The 22729-nt window shown below is 39.2% G+C and overlaps 1 protein-coding gene across 6 annotated transcripts in view; it reads right to left on the bottom strand.

Annotated features, from left to right (window-relative positions):
- The window catches only part of KIAA1217 (KIAA1217 ortholog), a 233054-nt gene that overhangs the window by 153108 nt on the left and 57217 nt on the right, over window positions 1-22729 (bottom strand). For all 6 annotated transcript variants that reach the window (XM_027751716.2, XM_027751733.2, XM_039380160.1 and 3 more), the window contains exon 2: window positions 19777-20063. In XM_027751716.2, the coding sequence (XP_027607517.2) occupies window positions 19777-20063 (287 nt within the window). The remainder of the gene's footprint in view (window positions 1-19776; window positions 20064-22729) is intronic.

Below are 22729 nucleotides of genomic sequence, written 5' to 3'. Positions count from 1 at the left end.
TAATATTCGGCCCCACCAAGGACTCTAATAAAAGCAACTGTACACTTGACTCACTAGCACATACTCTAGATGCTTTGTTTTCCTTCAAATTATTTATTTAATGACAGATGGGGAACAAACTCTTTTCATAAAAACTGACATGTACACTAGACTTCTATTTTATATAATGAAACATTCCTTTTAAAAGGGAGGAACTACTGGTTTAATGTTACAGGGAATTTAACATACTCTTGGTGTGAAGAAATGTTTTAGATCACAATTATCTGAAAAACAAAAAATAACTTGTATCCTTTTGAAAATTTCCAGTCAAAGGTGCTTTTGTTTATGGGGACCTGAGGAATGACAATTTAGGAGCAGAGTTAAAGAAACTCAGTTTAACAAAGGACTTACCATGTTAATGCATGAGCTCCCATGTTCACAGCCTTAGTTCTTGATTTATCTGTTTAAATGTGGCATATTTTTCATCTGAAACTGATCCAAATTTTCACAGTCCTTATATTAAAGTAGGTACTACTCATGAAAAGATGCACTTTAAAACATTCCATTATTCCTCCTTTTGGCTGAGACAAAAATTTCTTTGCAGCATTTCAGAAATTCTGCTTCCAAAACTAGGAAGTACCATTAAAACCAAGACTTAGGGGTTTTTTACATTAAAAATAAAAAAAGAAAGAAAGTGAATTATAATTTAAAAAGGTACACTCTGAGACTGGGACAAAATTGAGATTGATTTGCTTCATTCAGACTGAAATTTCAGGAAAACACCACAAAAATGTTGTTCTAAATTCTTGGCAACTGCATTTTTTTTTTACGAATTCCCCTCCTCTGCATTTAAACACCAGTAAAAGACTCTGTAGATGAACTTCTCTGCTTATTTTTCCAAGCCAGTGCAGCTGACAGTGAGGTTGCAAACTTTGGGGGGTCACCCATACAAGCCTGGAAGGCCCCAACACTGAGGCATGGGGAAAATTTAGTTATTCTGTTTATTACAGTCAAGCTTGCTACAGTCTGATGCAATAGCAGAATACTTATGGATGTAAACTGTCTAGACTATACAAAGTATACACTGGATAGAAAAAGCTTTTTTTCCTAACTTGGGCTATTACCAACATTTATTATAAATTTGGTTTTCTCAAAACAGAAGTAAGATTTAAGAAGAAAGAAGGAAAGACAGGCATTAAAGAAAAAAAGCAGAGCTGGATAGCTATTTTACAACTGACAATACTACCAATTTATTCCTCACTTGATTGCAAATTACAAATAAAGAAATTTTTACAAGAAAATTATATATTCATGTGTACATGTATTTTAAACTAGATATGGTTCATACGGTCTCTGGAACCATTAGGCCAAACCCCAAAATATCTGTACAGTGAAGATCACAGAATCATACACTGGGTAAGGTTGGAAAGGACCACAGTGGGTCACCTGGTCCAACCTGCCTCCTCAAGCAGGGTCATCCTAGAGCACGTTGCACAGAATTGTGTCCAGACAGGTCTTGAATCTCTCCAATGAGGAAGACTCCACAACCTCTCTGGGCAGTCTGCTCCAGACCACGAGTGTGGTCACTTGTGCAGTAAAGAAATTCTTCCTCATGTTCAGGTGGAACTTCCTGTGCATCGGTTTCTGCCCATTGCCTCTTGTCCTATTCCTTGGCACCACTGAGAAGAGCCTGGCTCCATCCCCTTGGCACCCCATCTTCTGATACTTATAGTCACTGATGAGGTCCTCTCTCAGAACCCCACACTGACCTTCCACTGCACTACACACAACCAAATCAAAGCCCGATTTTCCCAGGCACAGACATACAGACCTCCTGTACATCATTTAGGGCATCCTTCCCAGATACTAAAATTAAGCTTCTCAGCACCAGCAGCTTTATGCAGCACTCACTCACCTCAGTGACTGGGTTCAAAATGCTCCTCTCCTGCTACAATTAACTCTGCTGCACTTAACCCCCTCTAAAATTGTGTATGCCTTTCTGCCAGACCCATGTTATGCCTCCAGCCTGCTACACTACATGTGCAATACACTTCTTCCCTTCATTTTTTTACATACTGCTATGATTATAAGAGCATATCAAGAATTATTTTCTGCTTATAGATTTCCCATATTACTTTAGCAAACATAGCACTTACCCTTTTCTTTTTTCTGACCCAAGTCCTAACAGAAGTTCCTCATTCTCAGACTACATCACTTAGTTCTCATCCTCCCCCAGAAAACTCATTCTGATTTCTGTCACCATCTTCCTCCAGACAGACTCCCATTCCTCATTCTGCTGTGCCAGCAAATAACTGTTAAACAGTGCAAAGTCTCATCTTCAGGTACATTTCTCTGCACTGTGAAACATTGCTCCAGTGAAGGCATTTTTTTTGTCTCTTCCTTATCCCACCACACCTCAAAATAATTTGGCTGTGGGTTATTTCTTGATTGCTTCAACGAGCATTGTAGTTTTGTCCATGTTCAGAAAAATTCATTGCAACCAGATCCACTACTTGCAAGTGACAATATATGAAGCAAAGGGGGACTTTGGTGGTACCTTACAAAGTATCAATTTCAGGACGGACCAATACTGAGATCTCTAAAATTGCCAAAACTTTTATTGATGGAAGCAAAAATTTTCCCAAGGAATAGCTGAGGAGAAATTCAAACTTTTGGTCAAAGTAGAAAATTCCTCTCAATTAAGGGTATCTAAGGCTGGGAAATTTACCAACTATTTACCATAACTCTACCTTAACTGTATTCACTCTGATTCTTTTTCTTGTAATATTTTGCTTACAACCCTTATTTTTATCTTAAATTTTCAAGTAACCTCAATTTTTAAATACTAAACCATTTTTTTTTTCTAGAATAGCTCTATATTCAAAAGCAGCTGGGTCAAACTTAGTTCCTTATGAACAGCACTTGAAACATTAAAATTGCATGAATAGCCAAGAGCCACAGTTGCATAACCAAGGCCAATGAGCAGCCAATAAATCTCTGCCAGTCACCCCTATTCATCAGTAACTTCTGTTTGACTAAAGCATATCAGCTAGAAAAGCAACCTGTCATAGTTCGAAGATTTAGAGAGTTGAAGAACCTCTTGCTTCCTTTGATAATTTGTCAGAATAATGAATCGTTTCTACTGTGAAAAATGTTGTGCATTACTCCTGATTTGAATCTACCCAGGTCTCCAGCCATAACCTTTGTGTTATGATTTTTACTGCTGTTCTAAAAAGCCAATATAAATTCAGTATATTTTCTCCTGGTTCAAGAGAATTGCATTTCTTAATCAAGGAAGATCTCTATTTTGATTGGGTCAGTGGACAACAAAATCATGGTTCTCAGAGGGAAGTAATTTCATCAGACCTCAAACCATTTTGGGTGTCCTTCTGCAATGCTCCCATGGTTCAACATCCCTCCAACAATACTGCCTCTGAAACTACAGCACACATTCCTGTCACAATGCTCATCCAGAGCATTGAGATCTAATCACTGTCTTCCTGGAGAATAACTCCTTCTTCTTTTATGATAACATCACACTAGGAACCCTTGTGAAATCAAAAAGATCAAATTTCCTTACATCCCTTCCAGATTTACCATTTTCAGGGTACAGCTTAGTCCATTCCTGGAAATTCCATCTGGAGAAGCGGTGGAAACTCCTTCACTGGCAATATTCAAGACTCAGTCTGATGGGGTGTGGATAATCTAACCTAATCTACAGCAATTCAGATGCTATGAAGAGGTCCTTTCCAACTTAGGTGTTACTATGACACATAATCACACATTTGCTCAAATGCAGTTAATCCATTCTCCATTATGGTTTTCAAAAGCTAAGGCAAAAGTTTACAAAGTCATTTGCTCTTGTAGGTTTGTGATGCCACTTCTATTCTTTCAATACCAACTTGGTACCTTCTTTTAAGCTCTTAACACATGAAAAGTTTAACCCATGTAGTATTGTGGTATAATAAACACTTATTTTATATACATCATGTATTTACACCATGCACATAAGCTTTAACTGGCTCGAGTCCTTAGCACCAAAAAGTGACTCTGCAGGCAGCTGCAGGCTTCTACACCTCCAGCAGCAGATTTGGCCACAGGGGAACTGTGAGTGGAGCACACACTTATCTGTGCACAAACGTGTGTTCACATTTCCCAGGATGGTTACTTTAATATGACAGTTCCTCACCCCTGGCTTTATCTCTCAGCACAAAGGATATGTTTACACATCTGACTAATATCTTTCCCTGATATTGTTGTTTTTTTTGTAAAATCACCATTCTATCACTTGTTGCTCTTCACATCTTTCCAGAATTGCTTGCCTAACCTTTTTGTATATTTTAATGATGAAGTATTGAAGAAACAAAAGATAATCTCATACTAAAATATGCTCTCTGATGTTGGGATATGCTCTGGTTTTGTAACATGATACTGTGTACCTACCATGACAATATGTCATACTCTTGTGACAAAAGACTGTAATGCAATTGCTGGCAGCTTAAGCAGAGTGAATTTCTTCATCAAAATTCAGACCCCAGTAAAAAGAAATTTTTCTATAAAAGCTGCCTGTCAATATATTCCGAACAACTGTTTCAAGAGGTGATGACACTTAACATTTTTCTGTATGGGAAATCTTAACTTCTAGCTATATTTACCTCCTCCAAAATGAACGCATTTCACCACAAATTTACAAAAAATATAAATTAAGGTTGATCACAAAACTCAAAAGTTTTGTTAAACCCAAGTTGGCAAACCAGGTGAGAGTACTTTATTACCAAACTTCAAAGCAATCCATGGATTTCTTCAAATGTTAAATGTCACCTAGTTCTCCCTGGTCCCAAGTGCCAGCAAGTCTCAAGGCACCCTGATCATTTTTCTTAAAACCTGTGCAGGGAAAAATTCAGATGATGGCCTTCCCCTGCCTGTGTCTGTAGATAAATCACATTCTTGATTTCAGTTGCAGAGAAGGAGGTGTAGAAACCATGCTGGTATCACTGACCATGACTAAAACCATGTCAGATAACCCATTCCAAAAGACCAGCCCTACTGGAGGCTAATACACCTCTGGTTACTTTATCAGGGATTAGGGTTGGGAGGAATCTGTATCTTTTTGATATTTCATTGTTCAGATCATTTCCTACTACAATAATTTTCTCTTTCCAGCTATCAAGACAGTGATCCTTAAGCATTTGCTACTTGTCTTTCTGTAAAGGTCACTGTACTCTACAAATGATTTATGGCAACCTGTAATATAGGAGGGAAGACAAAATAATACCCTGAAAAAGAAAAAAAGGCAAAAAACCTGCATCATACTGTGGCTGAACAAAACTCTGAGAATTTTTTTTGGCCTATGAAATAGCATCTGCAAATCTTTAAACAATGTACTTCTTAATGGTTGGATTAACTCAAATTGTACAAAACCCCTTATATTAAGACCGCACTGCTTTCATGTGAAGTAGCACAGCAGTGCATCAGAGAAAAAAATACAGATTTTGTCCTGTTGACTCTCAGAGTACCAATTATGAAAAAAGGGGCAAAAGGCCCTGTTACATGGCCTGTGATCTTATCACTTATCCTTTCTAACCAGCACAATCTGGCAGGAAAGAAATAGCTCTGCTGATAAGAAAGAATATCTCCCTCTCTTTTAAGTGGAAGTATAGTAGCTGTTATCCTTCAAGTCAAACAGAGCTCATAGTAAAGTATTTATTTAAGAAATTTTCCAATATGATGAATTATTAACTTGTTTTGATTATGTCTTTTTGGATTAGGCTAAGGAAAAGAAGTACAATTCCCACAATGTCTCCAGATCTCAGCATCACTTTTCTTTTGATCAGTACACTTTGGACTCACAGAATCAAATTGCAATCATATTATTCGTCAAAAAACACTGTTGAGAAACAGCACTCATTAACATTTTAATCAGATGCTTTTGAAATCATCTTCAGTGAACAGCAGTTAACTCAAACACCCACCTGGGACAGTGAAGTCAGTCTGATGTTTGTATATTGCTACTTAGACCTTCCAACAGGAAGAGCTCGGTTATTAAAAACAATCTGCCTGTATATTTACATGGAGCTTTTAGGAAAGACAATGGGGAAAAACAGTGCCTTTATTACGTTGCTGACAACCAACTTCACTTCCATGGGGGATATCTGAGTATCATGCCTAATGTGTGTCTGAAGCAGGGGCTTAAATGAGAAACACTGGTTGATCCTCTTCTTAGATGAGAACAAAGTGACAGGAAAGATAAGAGAGATCGCTTGGGCTATGAGTCTGGGCAAATTTGTTCTTTGCAATGCTTCTTGGTGCCTGAGCTTTCAAATGATCAAATAGCAGAGCTAAGGGTATGACTGCTTACCTGCCTGTTATTAATAAGGAAACTGGAAATTCTCCCTTTATTTGTGAACCATGGCAGTCTAGTCATGTAAAAGATAATGTGCTTTTGTTGAGCATGATATCACAATATGCTGTTAACCTTGCAGTCGGTGCAGTCATAAGTTTTCAAAAGGATTTTAATGGTTCTGCTCTTAAGTGCAACACCCAACACACCAAGAACAGACTCAAAGCAAAACATTCTCCATGGCTTATCCAGGTTTTTCTTCTCCTTATAACTCTTATTCAACTTTCCCTCCCTCTTAGATTTCAAATAAAATCACTGAAATCTGCTATTGCAACAGGACGCTGCCAGACTTAGCTACATTGCTGAATGTGGGTGAACAAATGCAGGTGATTTTGTGGGTTGGCAGAGACAGCAGTATGAAACCAGGCAGGCTGTTCTAGTTAAATGAGCAGTCAAACAGTATGTAGGATTAGGTTTCCAAACACAGGTCCTTGCCATATACTGAGGTAAGTAAAACCAGATCATCGCCCTTGCCTCCACTGAAAGTATTTGAGGGCAGAGTGAACATTTTGAAATTATGACTGCATTTTAAAAGACCTCTGAAAGATCACAGAACCCAGACATATAAGAAAGTTTTCAAACCACAGAGAAGATAAGCCAAAAAACAAAGCAGCAGTGGCTAGACAAACCTCACTTGAAAGACTTGCTAACTTTAGTCTGGCTGCTTTTTGCAGAGGAAGTTAGAAGTTAGAAAAGCTATTCTGCTCTCAAAATCTAATAGTGTGCTACTAAAATTAAAAAAAAGAGAGAAGGATCACGACAAAAGCACAGACATTTTGGCAGTATCCAGGAAGGTTGACAAGCAGCAGCAGAAAGCACAGATCAAAAGACCACGTCAGTTCTTTTATTGTAGAAAATACCTAGAATTCCATGTTTATCTTACCACAATAAGCTGCTGAATGGTTATCTAAACTGCCCTTGTTTTGCCAGGGGACTCAATACATCTGCAGGTTTTACCCCACATTACTTTTAGTCTGGTGTGTTTAAAAGGCTACACAGCAAGTAAATCTAACTGAAAGATTATACACCTCCTTAGAAAAAACAGTCGTCACCGAGTGATCACCGTAAACAAAAAATCTTTTTGGCATCAGTTCAGAATTAGTTGCCCCTACACCTAAAATCATTTAGCTGTGATGCATCACAAAAACCCCCAGCCCTTCCTCTAACAATACATTGCTAACAGGTATTGTGAGAAATCCAAGAAAGTACATTAAACAAAACTTGCAACAGAACATGGGAAGCACCACACAAGTACCTGTTTGAGTACTTGTAAGCCTTTTTTTTTCTTCATTTCCTCAGTTCTCCTTTTTTACAAACTATGAAAAGTTTCCCTAAATTCCAAGCTGGCTTTGCCTATGTAACAGAGTCAGAAAGAAACCTGTCTAACATAAAAGTGGAACTATTCTTGGCAAAATAATGTCTTCGAGATAGGCTTAAGTCATGCGGAAACAAGACTGAACTTGTGAGTTCACAGTTTCTTTAAAACAAAGCAATACCTGCTGTCACAGTATGAGGAAAAAAGATATGTCAAACCTAAAATATTACAGCAGAAGCCAAAGAAGACATGAGAAAATAAGTAGCTCACTCATCTTCACTGTTCAAGTATCTTTGGAGTACAAGTCTACTGTTTCCTAACCCTTCAATTCAGAAGAGGCCCACAAAGAAGCAGTTACTCCGGACTCCTGGAAGACTTCCAGTAAAAAGATTAAACCTTACATATAAACACACTCTATAATTAGAGAAGAGGGCATCTTGGTTTTTGGACAGCATATGACAAATTTTGAAACCATGAGATGAAATCAATTTGTATTTTAACATGGTTCAAGGGAAGACTTTCTTTTGTAGACTGTCAGTCTCCCTCTTAAAAACATCTGCAGTAACCTAAAGATTTTTTGCGCCTTTCAAAATCAACCTAGAAATTTGTATAGACAATAGGATAATAACAATGAACACTTAAGGACATTCCTTCTTACAGGGAGCAACGTTTTGAATAAAATGGCCTATCCAAAAGCTCCCACTCTCTCTTACACAAGCTCCACAGAAGAAAGCCCTGGCTTTTCCTCACAGCTGTACCTGGTTTGCAGAAGAGTCACCAGAGGAGCAGCAAAGAGCCGAGAGGCTCCTTTTTCTTCTTGGTTGTGTCACAGGAGCACGAGTGGTTACCTCCTCCTCAAAAGCCATCCCCTCAGTAGCAAAGTGCTGCCAGCATGGAGAGACAGAACCAGGAGCAGCATGAGCCCCTCTTCCTCCTGGTGCAGCTTTTCCATAGGTGTGCATGAGCAGCAGAGCCTCATTTGATGCAAAACTTCATTACACATCCGGGTGTATGAATGAGTCATGTATAAAAAATACTGGTTTCTCATGGTTGCATGCTCGCATGCGGGTGGAGATTGAGCAAATACATTTGCACATGGGCTAGAACTACCCTTTTGTGACAGGATTAATACTCAAGGCCAAGGAGGTCATGATTTAGCAATGAAGAAAGAGGGTAAAACATGCACAGCTTAAAGAAGTAAAAGAACAATCGAAGTAATAGAAATAGTTAATGCTACAACAAAATCTCTTGCGGAATTAAGCCACAGCAACAACCAACTATCATACGTGACCTCCACAGCGGTCCTGCATTACTGAAAGCTATTCACTGATCTCCGGAAGAAACCTGACTCTGACTTGTGGTGGGGTCCCAGGCTCAATATGGGATTAACCCAGTTGCTCAGGACCGGATTAGAAGGCTGTGGCCAGGAGCCCTCGCAGCAGTGCCCAGCAGCTGCGGGGTGCGAGGGAGTGGCGAGCCTGGCGTGCCAGGAGCAGCAGCAGCAGCAGGTGCCTGTGGGACCTGCCTGTGCGGGAAGGCGCCTGCCGCAACGTCCGGTGTGGAAAGCACTTGGCAAAAATAAAACAGAAGGGAAGTACACATGAGCCAGAAGTTAAATGCTTGTATCTGATATCAGAGGAAGAGCACGTCGGTCAGACAATCTGCTGGGGGCTTGAGCTAACTGTACCCTGGTCAGCAGGAACATTTCACTGACATCAATACCAGTGCTATGAGGGTCAAGAAAAACATTTTGTGATCTGCACCTCCTCGCTCCACCCCATCCCACCCTTCTGCGATGTTCAGAAGGGAGAGGTTCTCCACTGACTTCCAGAAAGCTTTTTATGCTGCTTCTATCACATGTTTTCATTTAAATTCTCCAGTGACAGACACCACACTAATTGTCTGTGGCAAAACAGAGAGTTCCCAGTCTGTGTAGTGCAGAAATCCTCCTCAGCAACTCGCCCACGCAGAAGCATGCCAGAGGCTGGCAGAAGGCACCATCCTGCCTGCACCCCCAGTGCTGGATTTAGTATTAGCCAAAAAGATGGCAGTTTGGATTAGCAGTTACGGACAAGTCATGCAGTACATTGGTGATTCCATTCTAAGAACAGAGGAATACAGAGGTTCTCCCATATCCTGGGGTAGTAGATGTTGACATAATGTTGTCTGTTTAATGCAAAACTATTAAGCAATTTTTATTTTAAATAGCTTTTTTTAAAAAATGAACCCCACATGATATCCATAAGGAAAGACTGAAATTCGCACTCAACATCTGTGATGCTTTGGAGTTGGTTTTTCTCTGAAGACTTTCAGGGAAAAATATAACCTAGATCAAGAATTCATTATTTAAAAAAAAAAAAGGAAATAAACAGTTTGTGAAGGTCTACGGGGAATTTTATAAATATCCTAACTTTCTGGGTATGCACTTTTAATGGAAGTGTTTATGTTATATCTTTAAAGTTATTTTTTTACATTATGTTAAATAATAATTCTTCCTTCCAAACAATATTTATTGTCATTTAAATCAATGAACCAATGTCATATAATGGCTTATTTATTCAGCCAATGGGAAATAAGTGACATTTCTTGTTACTTATTCTAATCAAAGTCAAATATTTGTTCCTTCTGTGAGTAGTTTATTACTAAGTACAACAGTCTGATGTATGGTATTTTGTGTTACTAAAAATATGGCTACAAATGAATAAATGCAGCTAAAATTATGCTTTCAAAGCACAGTGGAAGAAAGCCCAAAGCTCATACACAGACATTGACAGCAAGTCTGTTTCCAGACTTTAGACACCCACATACCCACAAAATAGGTGCAAATTGGAAAAGTGTCTGCTTGTTCATCTGGCGGTAAGTGTATCTGAAGTGAACACATAATGTAAGATTTAAAATCAGAATCAACTTCTTTCAAATACAAAAAATGTTTTAAGTCTTTCATTTTTCACTCTTCTTCCTCTTGCTGTCTTCCTCCTTTCTTGGAAGACAGATATCACCCTCCAGACTAAAGAAATATTTAGCCTCAACTGAAATTGAAGTACCATTAGTTTTTCTCTTTTGAACAAAATAATTGCAAGAGCATGAAGAGAGTTTATGAAATGTATATGTAAGAAATGTAAACCCCTTAGAGGCTGCAATATTCTTAAAACTTAGTTGAGCTCTGGAATTTACAGTCATGAGACATTAACATCGTCAGAATTCAGCAACAGAAAACTGAACTGGACATTCATGTAGGTATCAGGAAGATCCAGTCTTACAACTAACAACAACATAATTTTGGCAGATAAAACAAATCTCAAGATGTAGGACTAAAAAAATCTGTAAGTACTAAAGACCAGAATATGCATGATGTGCATGGCTGATAATACTATGTTCAGTTTCCAAGAGGTGTTACAAACTCCTTAAGGGGCAGAAGTTATGGTGAAAAACATATTATTGGTCTTTTGGATTTCAGACATAATGTAAGAGAATAGCTTCTCTATTCCTTTCTTTAACAACTAATTTTGAATTTTAGATTAATTTTTTTAAAGTGAAGTGCACCTATGGCAGTGTATTGATCACCTAATGAAAACCTTTCCTAAACTTAAACAAACAACAACGGTCAGTGTTTACTACGGCAGCAGTATCGTAGTGAATGAATTCAATCACTACAATCCACTGCACAAGAGACTACACAAAATTCAGTAGTACAAAAGGTACAAACTAGGACAAAAAATCCACAAAACCAAAACAGGACCCTTCAAAACAATCTCAAGCAACCAGAAGTCCCTGCATTGGCTTGCTATGTCAAGATGCAAAACTTAATATCACCAGATTCTGAACTTACTGAACTGGCACAATTACCATGACTGGGTGAATGTTAAAAACACAAATCTCAGGGGCAACTGTCAGAGTCACAGGTGTTGGCCCCAATTTTAACAACAGTGCTGTTTTTCCCGATGTACTCAACTAATTTGAAGAGAAGGGATTTTGGAATATTTGTTCATAAGTTATTTGCTTGTCTTATTTACTCTTGTTCTTCTATCTGAACCCAGAAAAGAGGTATAAATCCCAGGGATTATTGTTAAACCAAACCAGTTAATCAGGTGGCTTCAGTGCAATCTGCCTTTGTTAGAAAATCAACTGAAAATGTTGTAATACAGAAGCAATCATCCAGAGGTGCATTTACTTTGCCAATGACTGACATAAATATGTGCTCCCATCCCAAGTGACAATGTGCAAAGAGTACAAAAATGCTCTCAGTGGGAAGCTAACAGGACTATTCAGCTGAAACGAGAACAACCCATGCACATTCACAACTATTTGCAGGGAAATGATCTTGGGACACAGCAAATATTCATAAATATTGAGGCTAATCACAGGCCACAGAAGGAACCCTTGAGCAATGACCAGGGAAGCTATGCTGTAACCTCAGCACTACCACCAGCACAATCTGTTGCTCTCACCCAAGACCTCTGTCTGTCTGTGATCACCTGCCAAACACGTGATCCTCACACCTTCTGTAACACACCTCTAGAACTACAGCCAAGAGAGAATGCCTGCTCAAAAACAGAACGGCCAAAAGTGTCTGTAGACCAGAGCTTCCAGGGCTTCCAGGGCTTCATTGTCACTTCTGTCACAAACTTCTTGTGTTCTTGTAAGTAAATAAGGGCCTTGAAATTAATTTGGGGATTTTGGAATCACTGACAAGCCGCATTTAGAATGGTGCCCTGAGGACACCCCCTATGCTGTTTCCCCCTGAGCTGGGCACGAAGCACAGCAAACAAGGTGCTTTGGTTTAAAAGGAGACTTGGAAGAGGAACCAGTGGCCAAACATCCTTCATGCAGGCGCTCCTCTCCCCCACTGCTGAAGGAGCCAGTCCTGCACTGAACCCCCCCCAAACATGGCCCTGCTGACTGTGCAGCTCTTAGTATTCATCTACAGAGGCAACCCAGGGCTAAACCGAGTATGTGCAAAAACACACCTATAAATGCCTCAGGACATGTTGGGCCAGAAAAGCTTAAGTTTCTGAAACCCAAGGAATCTCAGGTGTCTACAATAAGTGGGAGAGGTTTCCATGGGCAACACTCATGAATGTAGCTGCCTGAAATACGCTTTCAGGGATAGCATAGTCCTAGATTCTTCACTAATCTATCAGTAAGTAGTACAAAACTATTGCAGGCATTTATTCAATCAACTGAATACAAAGTATTCTAAAAATACTTTTGCTTGTTCTAAAATTAGATTAGAAAAATTTATGTACAAAATTCACATGAACAAAGGTAAGCACGAACAACTGCTTACCTGGGACTTCAGAGTTACAAACAGTACATGCTATTTAAAATGCAGAGGCGTTGCCACAGAAGAGAAGTTACTAATCCTGTTGGGGCAAAGTAACTGCGCTGGTGTGTGGTTTGCATGGGGGAGGGAAGGAAAAAGAAAAGGAATTGCTTTATTAGCCTTTTTACAGATTTGTTTTGCTTGCTTTTCCAAAAGAACAGCTTTTAAAATTACTTTTAACCCATAGATATAAATTAAGAAATTTGTATTTATTAAAGCAAGTATTACAATATAGTTAAACTTCAGTTACTCCCAGAGAAACCTTATGGGTAGTAGTTTAATATGTACCTTAAAATGTTGCCTTACTTTTGTAAACTAGAGAGTAAAATTGAAAGACTTTCCACTGAGACATTCTACTAGGAATATTCTTCTTCCTCAGCATTTTTATTTAGAGTGAATACAAAGTAAATCCACTTTACTTTGCTAATGAACTAGCTCTTTGTTCATTTATCTCTCGAGTTATTTATAAATATCTTGCAATCACAGCATTATCTGGGGGCTAAACAGCATGTTTCAACTCAAAACAAATGGACATGTCACCTCATGTCCTTCCATAAACAAAAGCTAAGGGCTTGGAATCCATCAGAGATTTAACCTTGTAATCATGTTTCATATGTTCATTTTCATAGCTTTTCTGAGGTGCTTTTAACAGCGTAAAATATGAGCAGTTGCCCTTAACATACAGCAGCCCTGGAAAGCAATAAATTGTAGTACCAGATGTACATGAGACAGGGGACACGTGTGGATGCTGGGGAATGTGCAACGTGCTCTGTTGGGCTTACACAGACTATTCAAGGAGGAGGGGGAACTGCTATCTCATCTGGACAGGGAGGTAGCACTCATCAGTGGAGAGGAGGCAAGGGCTCACAGAAATCTCCTGAAACAACTTCTGAAACTTTGCTTTTCCCCTGAACAAGTACCTACAGCCTATGCTGACACAACAGCAAGTTCTAGCTCTATGACACTGACTTCTCAGACAAAAAATAGGCATTTTTTGCTGACACATTAAATACAGCAGTATGTGAACCAAGTAGTAATTCAATGAAATTGATGTTTTCAACTAGAAAAATCTGCAGCAACATATATCCAGACTAAAATCACATTTTTCATATTTTAAAACTGAATGTATTTTTTTAACTGTTTTTTAACTAGTACAGACCAAAAACGTATTCACACAATATTAATACTAAATCAATTTCTCCCTACCAGATTCCACAGCATCAACCAGCAATAATGTAATGAATGCAAAATATGCTAGTTCATTTGACATTGTTATTTGTACATATGCAAGTACTAAATAATTAACACTCAGGCTCTGAGAGAAAGGTTCAATTGAAATTAATTCTAAAATATTCCCATTAATGGCTCAGTTTCAAGACATAACTAGGAGTAAAAGCAAAAGAGCTGTGACTAAAAAAAATTAGCTAGCGATTTCTTCACTTGTACTACTTTCAATTCTTTGACTTTAAAAATCACTAACATTCAAAAAAAAGTTTATTTAATCTTGCCTGATCAAGCAGTGCAGAACATCAGAAAACCTTTATACTCTGTTTTTCCACCTGGAATTAGACAATGTGCTTACCCTATTCTGCAGCCCACTCATTCCTTAAATCCTACTGAGGCTCTTCATTGAACTCAAGTTCCTCTCAAGCGTACAATTCTCAGGTGTCTCTAGGCAAAACCCAAGATTTTTCTCTTTTCGCATTTTTAAGCTTGGACATTGCCCCCACCCTCTCCCACCAAGAACTACCCCTTTCCACAGTGAGCAATTTGAACCCACTGAACTTTGTAGCCCTAACCCTGCTTCCCATTATCATATCCAGCAGTGCCAGCGGGGGGAGGGGGGGGGGGCATCCCTTACCTACTGGTGTTTACTTGATCTGTCCTGGTTGAAGCGAGCACAAAAGTGGTTGCAGCTAAGAACCAGGGGGTTTACTGTCCGTCCAGAGGGACTGAAAATATCCCTAAAATATATCCCTGAAAATATACCTAAAATCCTGAAGTCCCCATAGCTTTTTTGCTGTTAGAATTTCACCTCCAAATGTGTTTACCCTGTACTAATACACTTTTACCCAAGGAAAAAAGTCTACTAAGAAGTGTCCAAGCATTACCTGTGATATCAAAGCACACACTCAAAGTCAGTTTAACCAACTGATACTATGATCCATGTAAAAAAAAAAAAAATCTTCAGTATTTTAACAGATATCACATCCTGGAATAAATGCTGTTGTAATTTAAGGGTTCTATTTTAACAGTTAAAGGAAAGACATCTGGCAATAATCTACAAATAAATACAGTGTCTCCATTCTTAGTTTCTCCTCCAAAACACTACCTAGGACATTTTTGCAGGATGATTCATATAATCAACACGATACATTACAATGCCTTTCAAATAATTCCGAATTCTCAGTTCATTCAATAAAGAACTCATTTTTGAAAGAGAAAAGGGAACATGCCCTGCCAGAAAACTTGCTTTATTGACTTAGCCCTGCTGCCAGCAGAAACAACGTGGTGAAGCAAACTCCACGATTTCAAAAGCATTTTTTCACAGCGAGGGCAGAAACAGAAAGAGGCTTATTTACCTAAATGTGAGATTCCACAGGTGAGGCCAGAGATGGTCTGAAATCCTCTTCCTTTAGTTCCAAAAGTTTTAATTTATGATGAAGCCTGTAATAATCCTTCCAAGCTGCCAGGTACAACGCACGCCATGTCTCAGCCGTGTTTTCTTTGCCCTTTTGCAGCGTAACTTTGTTATTTGCATAAAGCTTAGTCCTGGCCTATGGGACTTTTTGAACATCTACATGTTAGATTAGCTGTCTTGACATGCTCTATCAAGCATGACATCATGGATCTCCATGGTAACCTTAGCCACACCTGCCCAGATGCCAGAGTTACCTGTCATGTTCAGACCTAAATGAACATAAAAAAACCCCCCTCAACCACCATTTTCTAGGCGCTCAGTCCTGCATAGACACCGGAAGGGTTTGAGTTTTGTTTTTAATTGATTGAAATCTAATTTAGTTTGCCAAGAAAATTTGTTTTCATGGAGCACTGGCTGAAGCAGTAGAGCTGCTCTTGACCCTTCCACATCTCCCAGCCTACTTCCTACTCAAACAACAACAGAAAAAAGCTGTGGCAAACTTCTTCCAGCTCACTTTCTTACCCCAGGCTCATAAGCTCCTGCTCTGAAAAACTTCTACGCATTCATTTTTGTTCTCTGCCCCTCAGAAAGGTTTTTTTAGAGAGGTGACTTGTAAAACAGGTTCACAGCAGGGATTATTCCCCTCCCATGGCCAGGTTAGCATTTTAACCTCTTAATTGCTAACTCTTTTTCACTCTTGCAGCCACTGACCCAGCTTTTACACTTGTTCCTGCTCTCTAGCCTTCTCTGCTGACCAGTCGACCCCACCTAACTTGTGACCGTGTCCTGCCATGTGCTCCACAGCAGGTGATTCACACCTTCTCAAACTTAAGACAACCCAGACTTCTTCCTCTTAACTTCCTTTTTTCCTTTCCAACTTTACTGGGGATTACATTAGCACCTTCCTTTCATTACCACAGACGAGACAGCCTTGGCAGAGGTAAGGTATTCAAAGCTCCTGCAGAAACTTGCATTGCCTACAAAAAAAGTATTTTGTTGCTCAGGTGAGGGAGCCCTGGTGCCCAGCTACAGACCTATCTTAGAAGGGGGAAGACCTGCAGTGTGAGGGGGAGCTGCTAGGCTGTGGGTCAGAGAGCTGCAGCCGCAGGGTGCTGCATTCCCTTGTGGGTGTTTCGGGGTGCACAAGACACATCTGCACCACCACCCCCCCCCAGGCTGCTGCAAACTCAGTTAACCACACGCCAGCTTAGCTCCCAGCTATTTGCCTCACGGCAGTATCCCAAGTCCCTTGTGCAAATAAAGATGGCCTCTGTCTCTGTGAGCTTTCCTTTCCAGAACAGGCTATCACAAAGAGGGCAACAAACCTTCGGGGTGGAGGAGGCATGATGTGTGCACAGCTGGGAGGTTTCAGGTCATCACGTTAGCTAACCATCAGTAATCGCTGCTGGCATTTTACCTGGCCATGATTGTACTGCTGATTTGTGGCAGATTATCAAAAGTAGAAATGGATCCTCAGGAGGCACATCCAAGTAGGGATTTATCTGAATAAACGAAGCCTGGAGGAAACCATTAGTGTTTAGTGGAAGATGCAGACAATATTCAGAGTTGACCTTGCTGGTGGAGGCGATAAAGTATGATCTGACAGCATCAAATATTTTTTCCCTGATGTTTATTTTCTGCAAACCAGGGGTCACTGTGACATACTCAGATACTGATGGCTAAAATGGACAAGAGAAGAAAGTCCACACACACACACACACAAAAAAAACAATTATCAATCTTGATTTTCTGTTGGTTGTGGACCTGACAAGGGTTAGAGCAACCTGGAAGAGAAATTGTATGATATACAAGGGACTACTTCCTGACTGTAAATATTGGGGTGTTTTATGTTTCAGCTGCACCATTTGACAGAGAGATTAGAAAATGTTGTTGCATTAGTTGCTATCCTTGATAGGTCTCCTACAGGGGGGAAATTCCCACCATGGACAATGCTGCCACTTTCCAGATATTGGAGCAGCTGGAGAAGTAAGAAGGGAGAAAAGGAAGCTGTAAAATAAATTGTGACATTTTAATTCATGTTTTCCCATACATCTTACAGATTTTGTTTGTGATACATGTATATGTTACATACATGTGTATGTGGTTTGTCTTCTATACCACTGCTACACACATACACATATAAGGGCAGGAAAAAAGGAAGTATAGATGCCAAACACACATATACACCCTCCAATGCAAAATTGTATTATAGTCTTATTCATGGAGCAGCTAAGAAAGCATGCATTATACATACAAACACACATAAACACACATACATATATGTGTATACATATATACACATAACTGTGTGTATCTATATACAGAGTTAGATATAAATACACACAAACACACACATGAAATACACAGGTGTGCATGCACAGACATAACTGGTAAAAAAATCCCCCTCTGAACTGTAATGCCACTATCATTAGAGTCTTACTGCATCTGATGAGTTAGTTGATACATCACATGTCAAGTAAGCAAATGTCTTACAATCAACTTGTACTACTTATTTCTGCATATTTTAATGTGGTTTCTTCTCTGTTTATCATTTTTTTAAAGTAATGCTGAATGGAGTCTTCAGTCTTTCCCCTTTCCAAGAAAGATACTTTGATGCTTTAACAGTAATTTCAAAGTTATTTTGTTTTAAAATTATTAAAACACTCATTATATACAACTCATATAATACATATGTCTAATCATCAAAAAATAGAAGCAGGAGAATGCATTTTACCCTCAATAAATTAGGAAGGATGACACATTTTAAACAAATATCAGGAACAGTTACTGCATTCCTTCTGTAATTTATTGCCCTCAGAAAAAGCTCAAATTACAAAATGTGTAGGGTGTAATGCTGTAGGCTGTTCAAACTGGGTTTGCAGTGTCTGCAACACTGGAACTAAATATTTACATGACTCCAAAAGATCTAATCTCTGGATTTCACCCCCCTCCCACCCCCTTTATTTAATTTGTATGCTATCTTTATCCACCACCCAGCACATTCCACACAGTCACTAAAGTTCATGGAAGAGATAAGTGGAGAGAAAAAAAAAATCAAGACTTTCAAAGGAAAGAAGTAAAGCTGTTTAAAAATAAAAGGAATAGATCATCCTTGTTAGAGTTGAAGTCTTGCAGCAATTTTAGCTGGATACATATGGATTTTAACAGTTTCTGAAGCAGAGATAGCACCTGGGATGTCTAGAGACCCTGTCAAAGAGAAGTCCTAGTGGGGAGTTACCAAATTACAATCTTTCAAAACATTTAACAATAGTCTGATCTCCAAAGTCTCTCAAGTTTGGAAGGCTTCAAAGAGACTGGGAGTTCAAAGAACTCCGTAACAGACAAATTAAACTCTATTATTGCACCCAAAACCAGAGCCCAGAGTTAGGCTGTGAAGAGATACTTGTGTGGCATTCCCTGAATTCAGGAGGTTGGTGTGTTGGCAGCCTCCACCTGCTCTGAGAACTACATGAATATGTCATATCTCCTCTGACCCTACATCTACTTTTTGCTGCTGAAAAGCAACTGCAGGCAGGTGAGAAGCAAACCACCTTAAGGCATGCTGCTGACAGACCAATATGGGTGTCAAAGCCGCTTCGAGGAGGCAGATAGTTATGAATAAATCGGTTCTGTTTGTATTACAAAACTCAAAAACAGAAAAGAAAGCAAATGAAAGAGTAACAGAGCCAGCTAAAGCATACAGACACACTCTGAAGATATTTTCTTTTCTCCTGGGCAATGGTGCCAATACTGAAAGTGTAACAGAAGTTAACAGCTGTTCCATATTTTCCCTTCAGCTGTGAAAAGTAAATGGGAGACCCATATACTAAGATCAAGAGTCTCACCTTCACTCCTTTCTCTGTGTATACGCTAAAAAAAAAATGAAAAGCTCTTCAGAAATTTCTGTTTCAACAAACAATTCCAAGGCAATATTGAATAGATTAATTTTTATTATTGTTTCTTTGAATTTCAAGGGAGTAACTGAATCACAGGCCACCTGAAAAAAATTGTTTAATATTTTTTTACATTCTCACCTTTTGTAATGAGATAACACTCAGTTTTGTACGAGTTATAAGGACTGTAAAACAAAAAGCCAGATACAAATTTTACTTACTTACCTGATCTCTCAGTCTCTCCTGGTGTCCCATTATTGCTGTGGCATGGTGGGGATATTTCTGTTTCAGATGCTCAAGAAAAGCCTCTCTCTTCCTGTCCATTTCTGAGGTTTGCATTCCCAGTATTTCTTTGGAACTGCGAGGGCCACCTACTGTATGTCTTCGAGGGATGTTGCGGGTGGACTTTGAACTAGAAGAGGTGTGACTGTTCGGGGTCGAAAGGAGCTCTTTAGATCGGAGACATTCTGCATCATCTAGTGATGTTACATGCAAACTGGTTTTTGCCTGGTCTGAAAAAAACAAAAATCAAACAGTATATTATAAGAACTTAATCCCAACATACACATTTGCAAGAGAAAGGGAAAAGGACTGATATAAAAGCTAGGTTCTTTTAAAAGTCTGGTAGTGTGCAATGGCATGTTCTGCATCATTAGGCATATACACATCATAAGAAGTGGCCCAGAAATAATCCCTTATATAAGCTATGCACATACTTATATACTTTTAACATACAACTGCAGTATTGCCTCACAGAAAAGTGAGCATCATTAAAGTAGATGTTCCTTTTATATCATCTTTACCTATGTGACTTGAAAAAAGATCTGACAGGGCCCTTAATCCCTGACCTTTAAGATCTACAGGATGCTTTCCACAAGAAGAAACAGGTTTCTTCAATAGCCTCCAGTACACTTAATGGCCCCATAACTAGTATCCTTAAGGATACCAACTGATAAAATTCCTTTGACAAAGCAGATTTGTAATCCTTAATCTTTTTTCAATGTATTTTCAACATGTTCTAAAACACCTGTGAAATAATAGGAGGGTTTGGGAGTCTCTTTTTCCTGATTTCTGACTGTGGTCTGGTTTTAAATTTCACGGATCTCCCTTGGATTTTATATGTCTCAGGATAGCGGGCTGGAAAATTCCGCATAATTTTTTCAATAAATGATTTCTTAAGAAACAGAGTAAGAGCAAGTTTTGCGTGATATAAAAAAGGGGAAAAACCCCTCAGATAAATTTTACTACTTTAAAATCTACTTTAAGACCAAAGACCATGACAACATTTGTAAAGAGACAGGCCGAGACAGAGGGTATGTGAGTGCTGGCTTATCTTCAGGTAACTCTGTAACATGAACCCTCAAGTGCTCAAAAAACTGTAGTCTGGAGCCTTGTTACCTAATACCTTTGAAAAAACCCCTCATTCCTTTGTCAGCAAAGAAAAAAAAACAACAAAAACCTGAAGCATTGAAAAGTTTGAATGTGCCCTTCCCCATCTTTACCAGGCACTCTCAGATGTCCCTATGTTAACCCTTCCCAGCACTACCCCAGGAGCAGGGAGCTCCTTCCTCTAGCTCTTTTGAATAAATCTTTATTTCCTTCTGTCTGACACTTTTCACCTCAGAGCCCTTTATTCTCCCAGCGGCTGTTTCCCCCACGTGCTGCCATTATATGGCACTGCTGTTTGGAAACAGGCACCTACTCGCTTCTTTTTATGGTTCAGTCAGTCATTTTGACACTGTGCCTACCACTTGCCTCAGGATTTTATGCTGAGGATTTCTCAGCTTTCTGGTGTGTGTTGTCAATTGCCTGCCACATCCCATGGAACATCAAGACCTGGTAATAAAGCAAATCCTCTATCAGTGCAGCCAGTGCTGATGTGACATCCCGCCAATTCATATAGGGAACCAATTCCCTTAGGTTTCGCCACAGAACTTGGCCCTGGAAGATCTTTAAAGATGATTAAAGATGAAGATCATTAAAGATGATTCTGTAAGCTCTCTATATTGTTCAAGTACTCAAAAATTTTCCACAAAACCCTTTTGTTTGCTTTCATGGGAACTTATCCTGAAAGCAGATCCAGATACAGGGGACCAGATGAGCACAGAGTGGGACACAACTTTAGGAACAAGTTTGGTTCACAGGGAAGTCTTACTCTCATACAGATTCAAAATGTCATCTGTGGTCTCTGCAGCACCTTCTAAGTCCTTCTGAGTAGCAGAGTCCTGGTTAAAATTTCAGAGCAGCAGCCTCACATGCACATACACACACACATACATGTGCACTCGACTTTTTCAAGCACAACTCAATTAAAAAACATCCATTCGCTCTGATTATTGAAAATTCAGAGCACCAACCATCAGGTACACTCATCTTGTTTGAGAAAAATGGCAAACAGGAGAGTTTAGCTTGCAAGAAGTCAGTATGGCTACTCCAGATACACTCAGTCAAAACAGTTTCTGAAAGCTGCACAGTCATTTCAAAGGATTTTACATGGGAGGAAAAAGAGGTAGGCTGGGGCTGGATGGAATTTACCATCTTTAATTTGTTGCATCAAGAGCCTGGAGGTTATATCCTGGAGGCTGTTGGAACAAAGGCAGCAGACATAAATAAGATATTTTCTTGGAGTTGGAGGGAGTCAGCATGAGTGTGGGTGACTGAGTGCAGCAATTTGGTATAAACCCCTGAAGTACGGTCACAGCAGCAATTTCAATCACTGAATTGGTGGCAGGCACTTCCTCAAGAAGGCAGGTAGACCTATGCTGACAAGCACAACTCAGAACTCATGAATGTGTATTTTGGGTCCTAAATCTCTCTCATGTGAAGTCATTCCCTACTCTGCACTTTAGACTTTTCAATAGTTTAAGAAAGAGCTAATTATGTGGAGCACAAAGGACATATGAAGTATAGTGTTTTACCACTGTTTGTTATTGGGTGAAACCTTGAGAAGGAGTCAAAAATAACATATTTTTCTTATCCTATATTAGAAAGATCAACAAATTCTCTCTTTTTTTAAAAAAAAAATATATTTGGAAAATGCTGTATAAATACCAGTGGAAGAAAGGAATGTAAAATATGCTAACTAATTGCTTGTCTTGCCAGAGAGCTGATTTGGGCATCCAGCTGGATCTTGATCCAGTGGCATCACAGCAGCACGTAACTTCCTTTGCAAATCAAA

This window comes from Pipra filicauda, unplaced genomic scaffold (assembly GCF_003945595.2).
Source record: "Pipra filicauda isolate LSUMZ 115617 unplaced genomic scaffold, ASM394559v2 scaffold187_size1440530_pilon, whole genome shotgun sequence".
Classification (NCBI taxonomy): Eukaryota; Metazoa; Chordata; class Aves; order Passeriformes; family Pipridae; genus Pipra; species Pipra filicauda.
The sequence above is the reverse complement of the archived record's forward strand: the minus strand, read 5'-3'. Positions and strand labels throughout refer to the sequence as shown.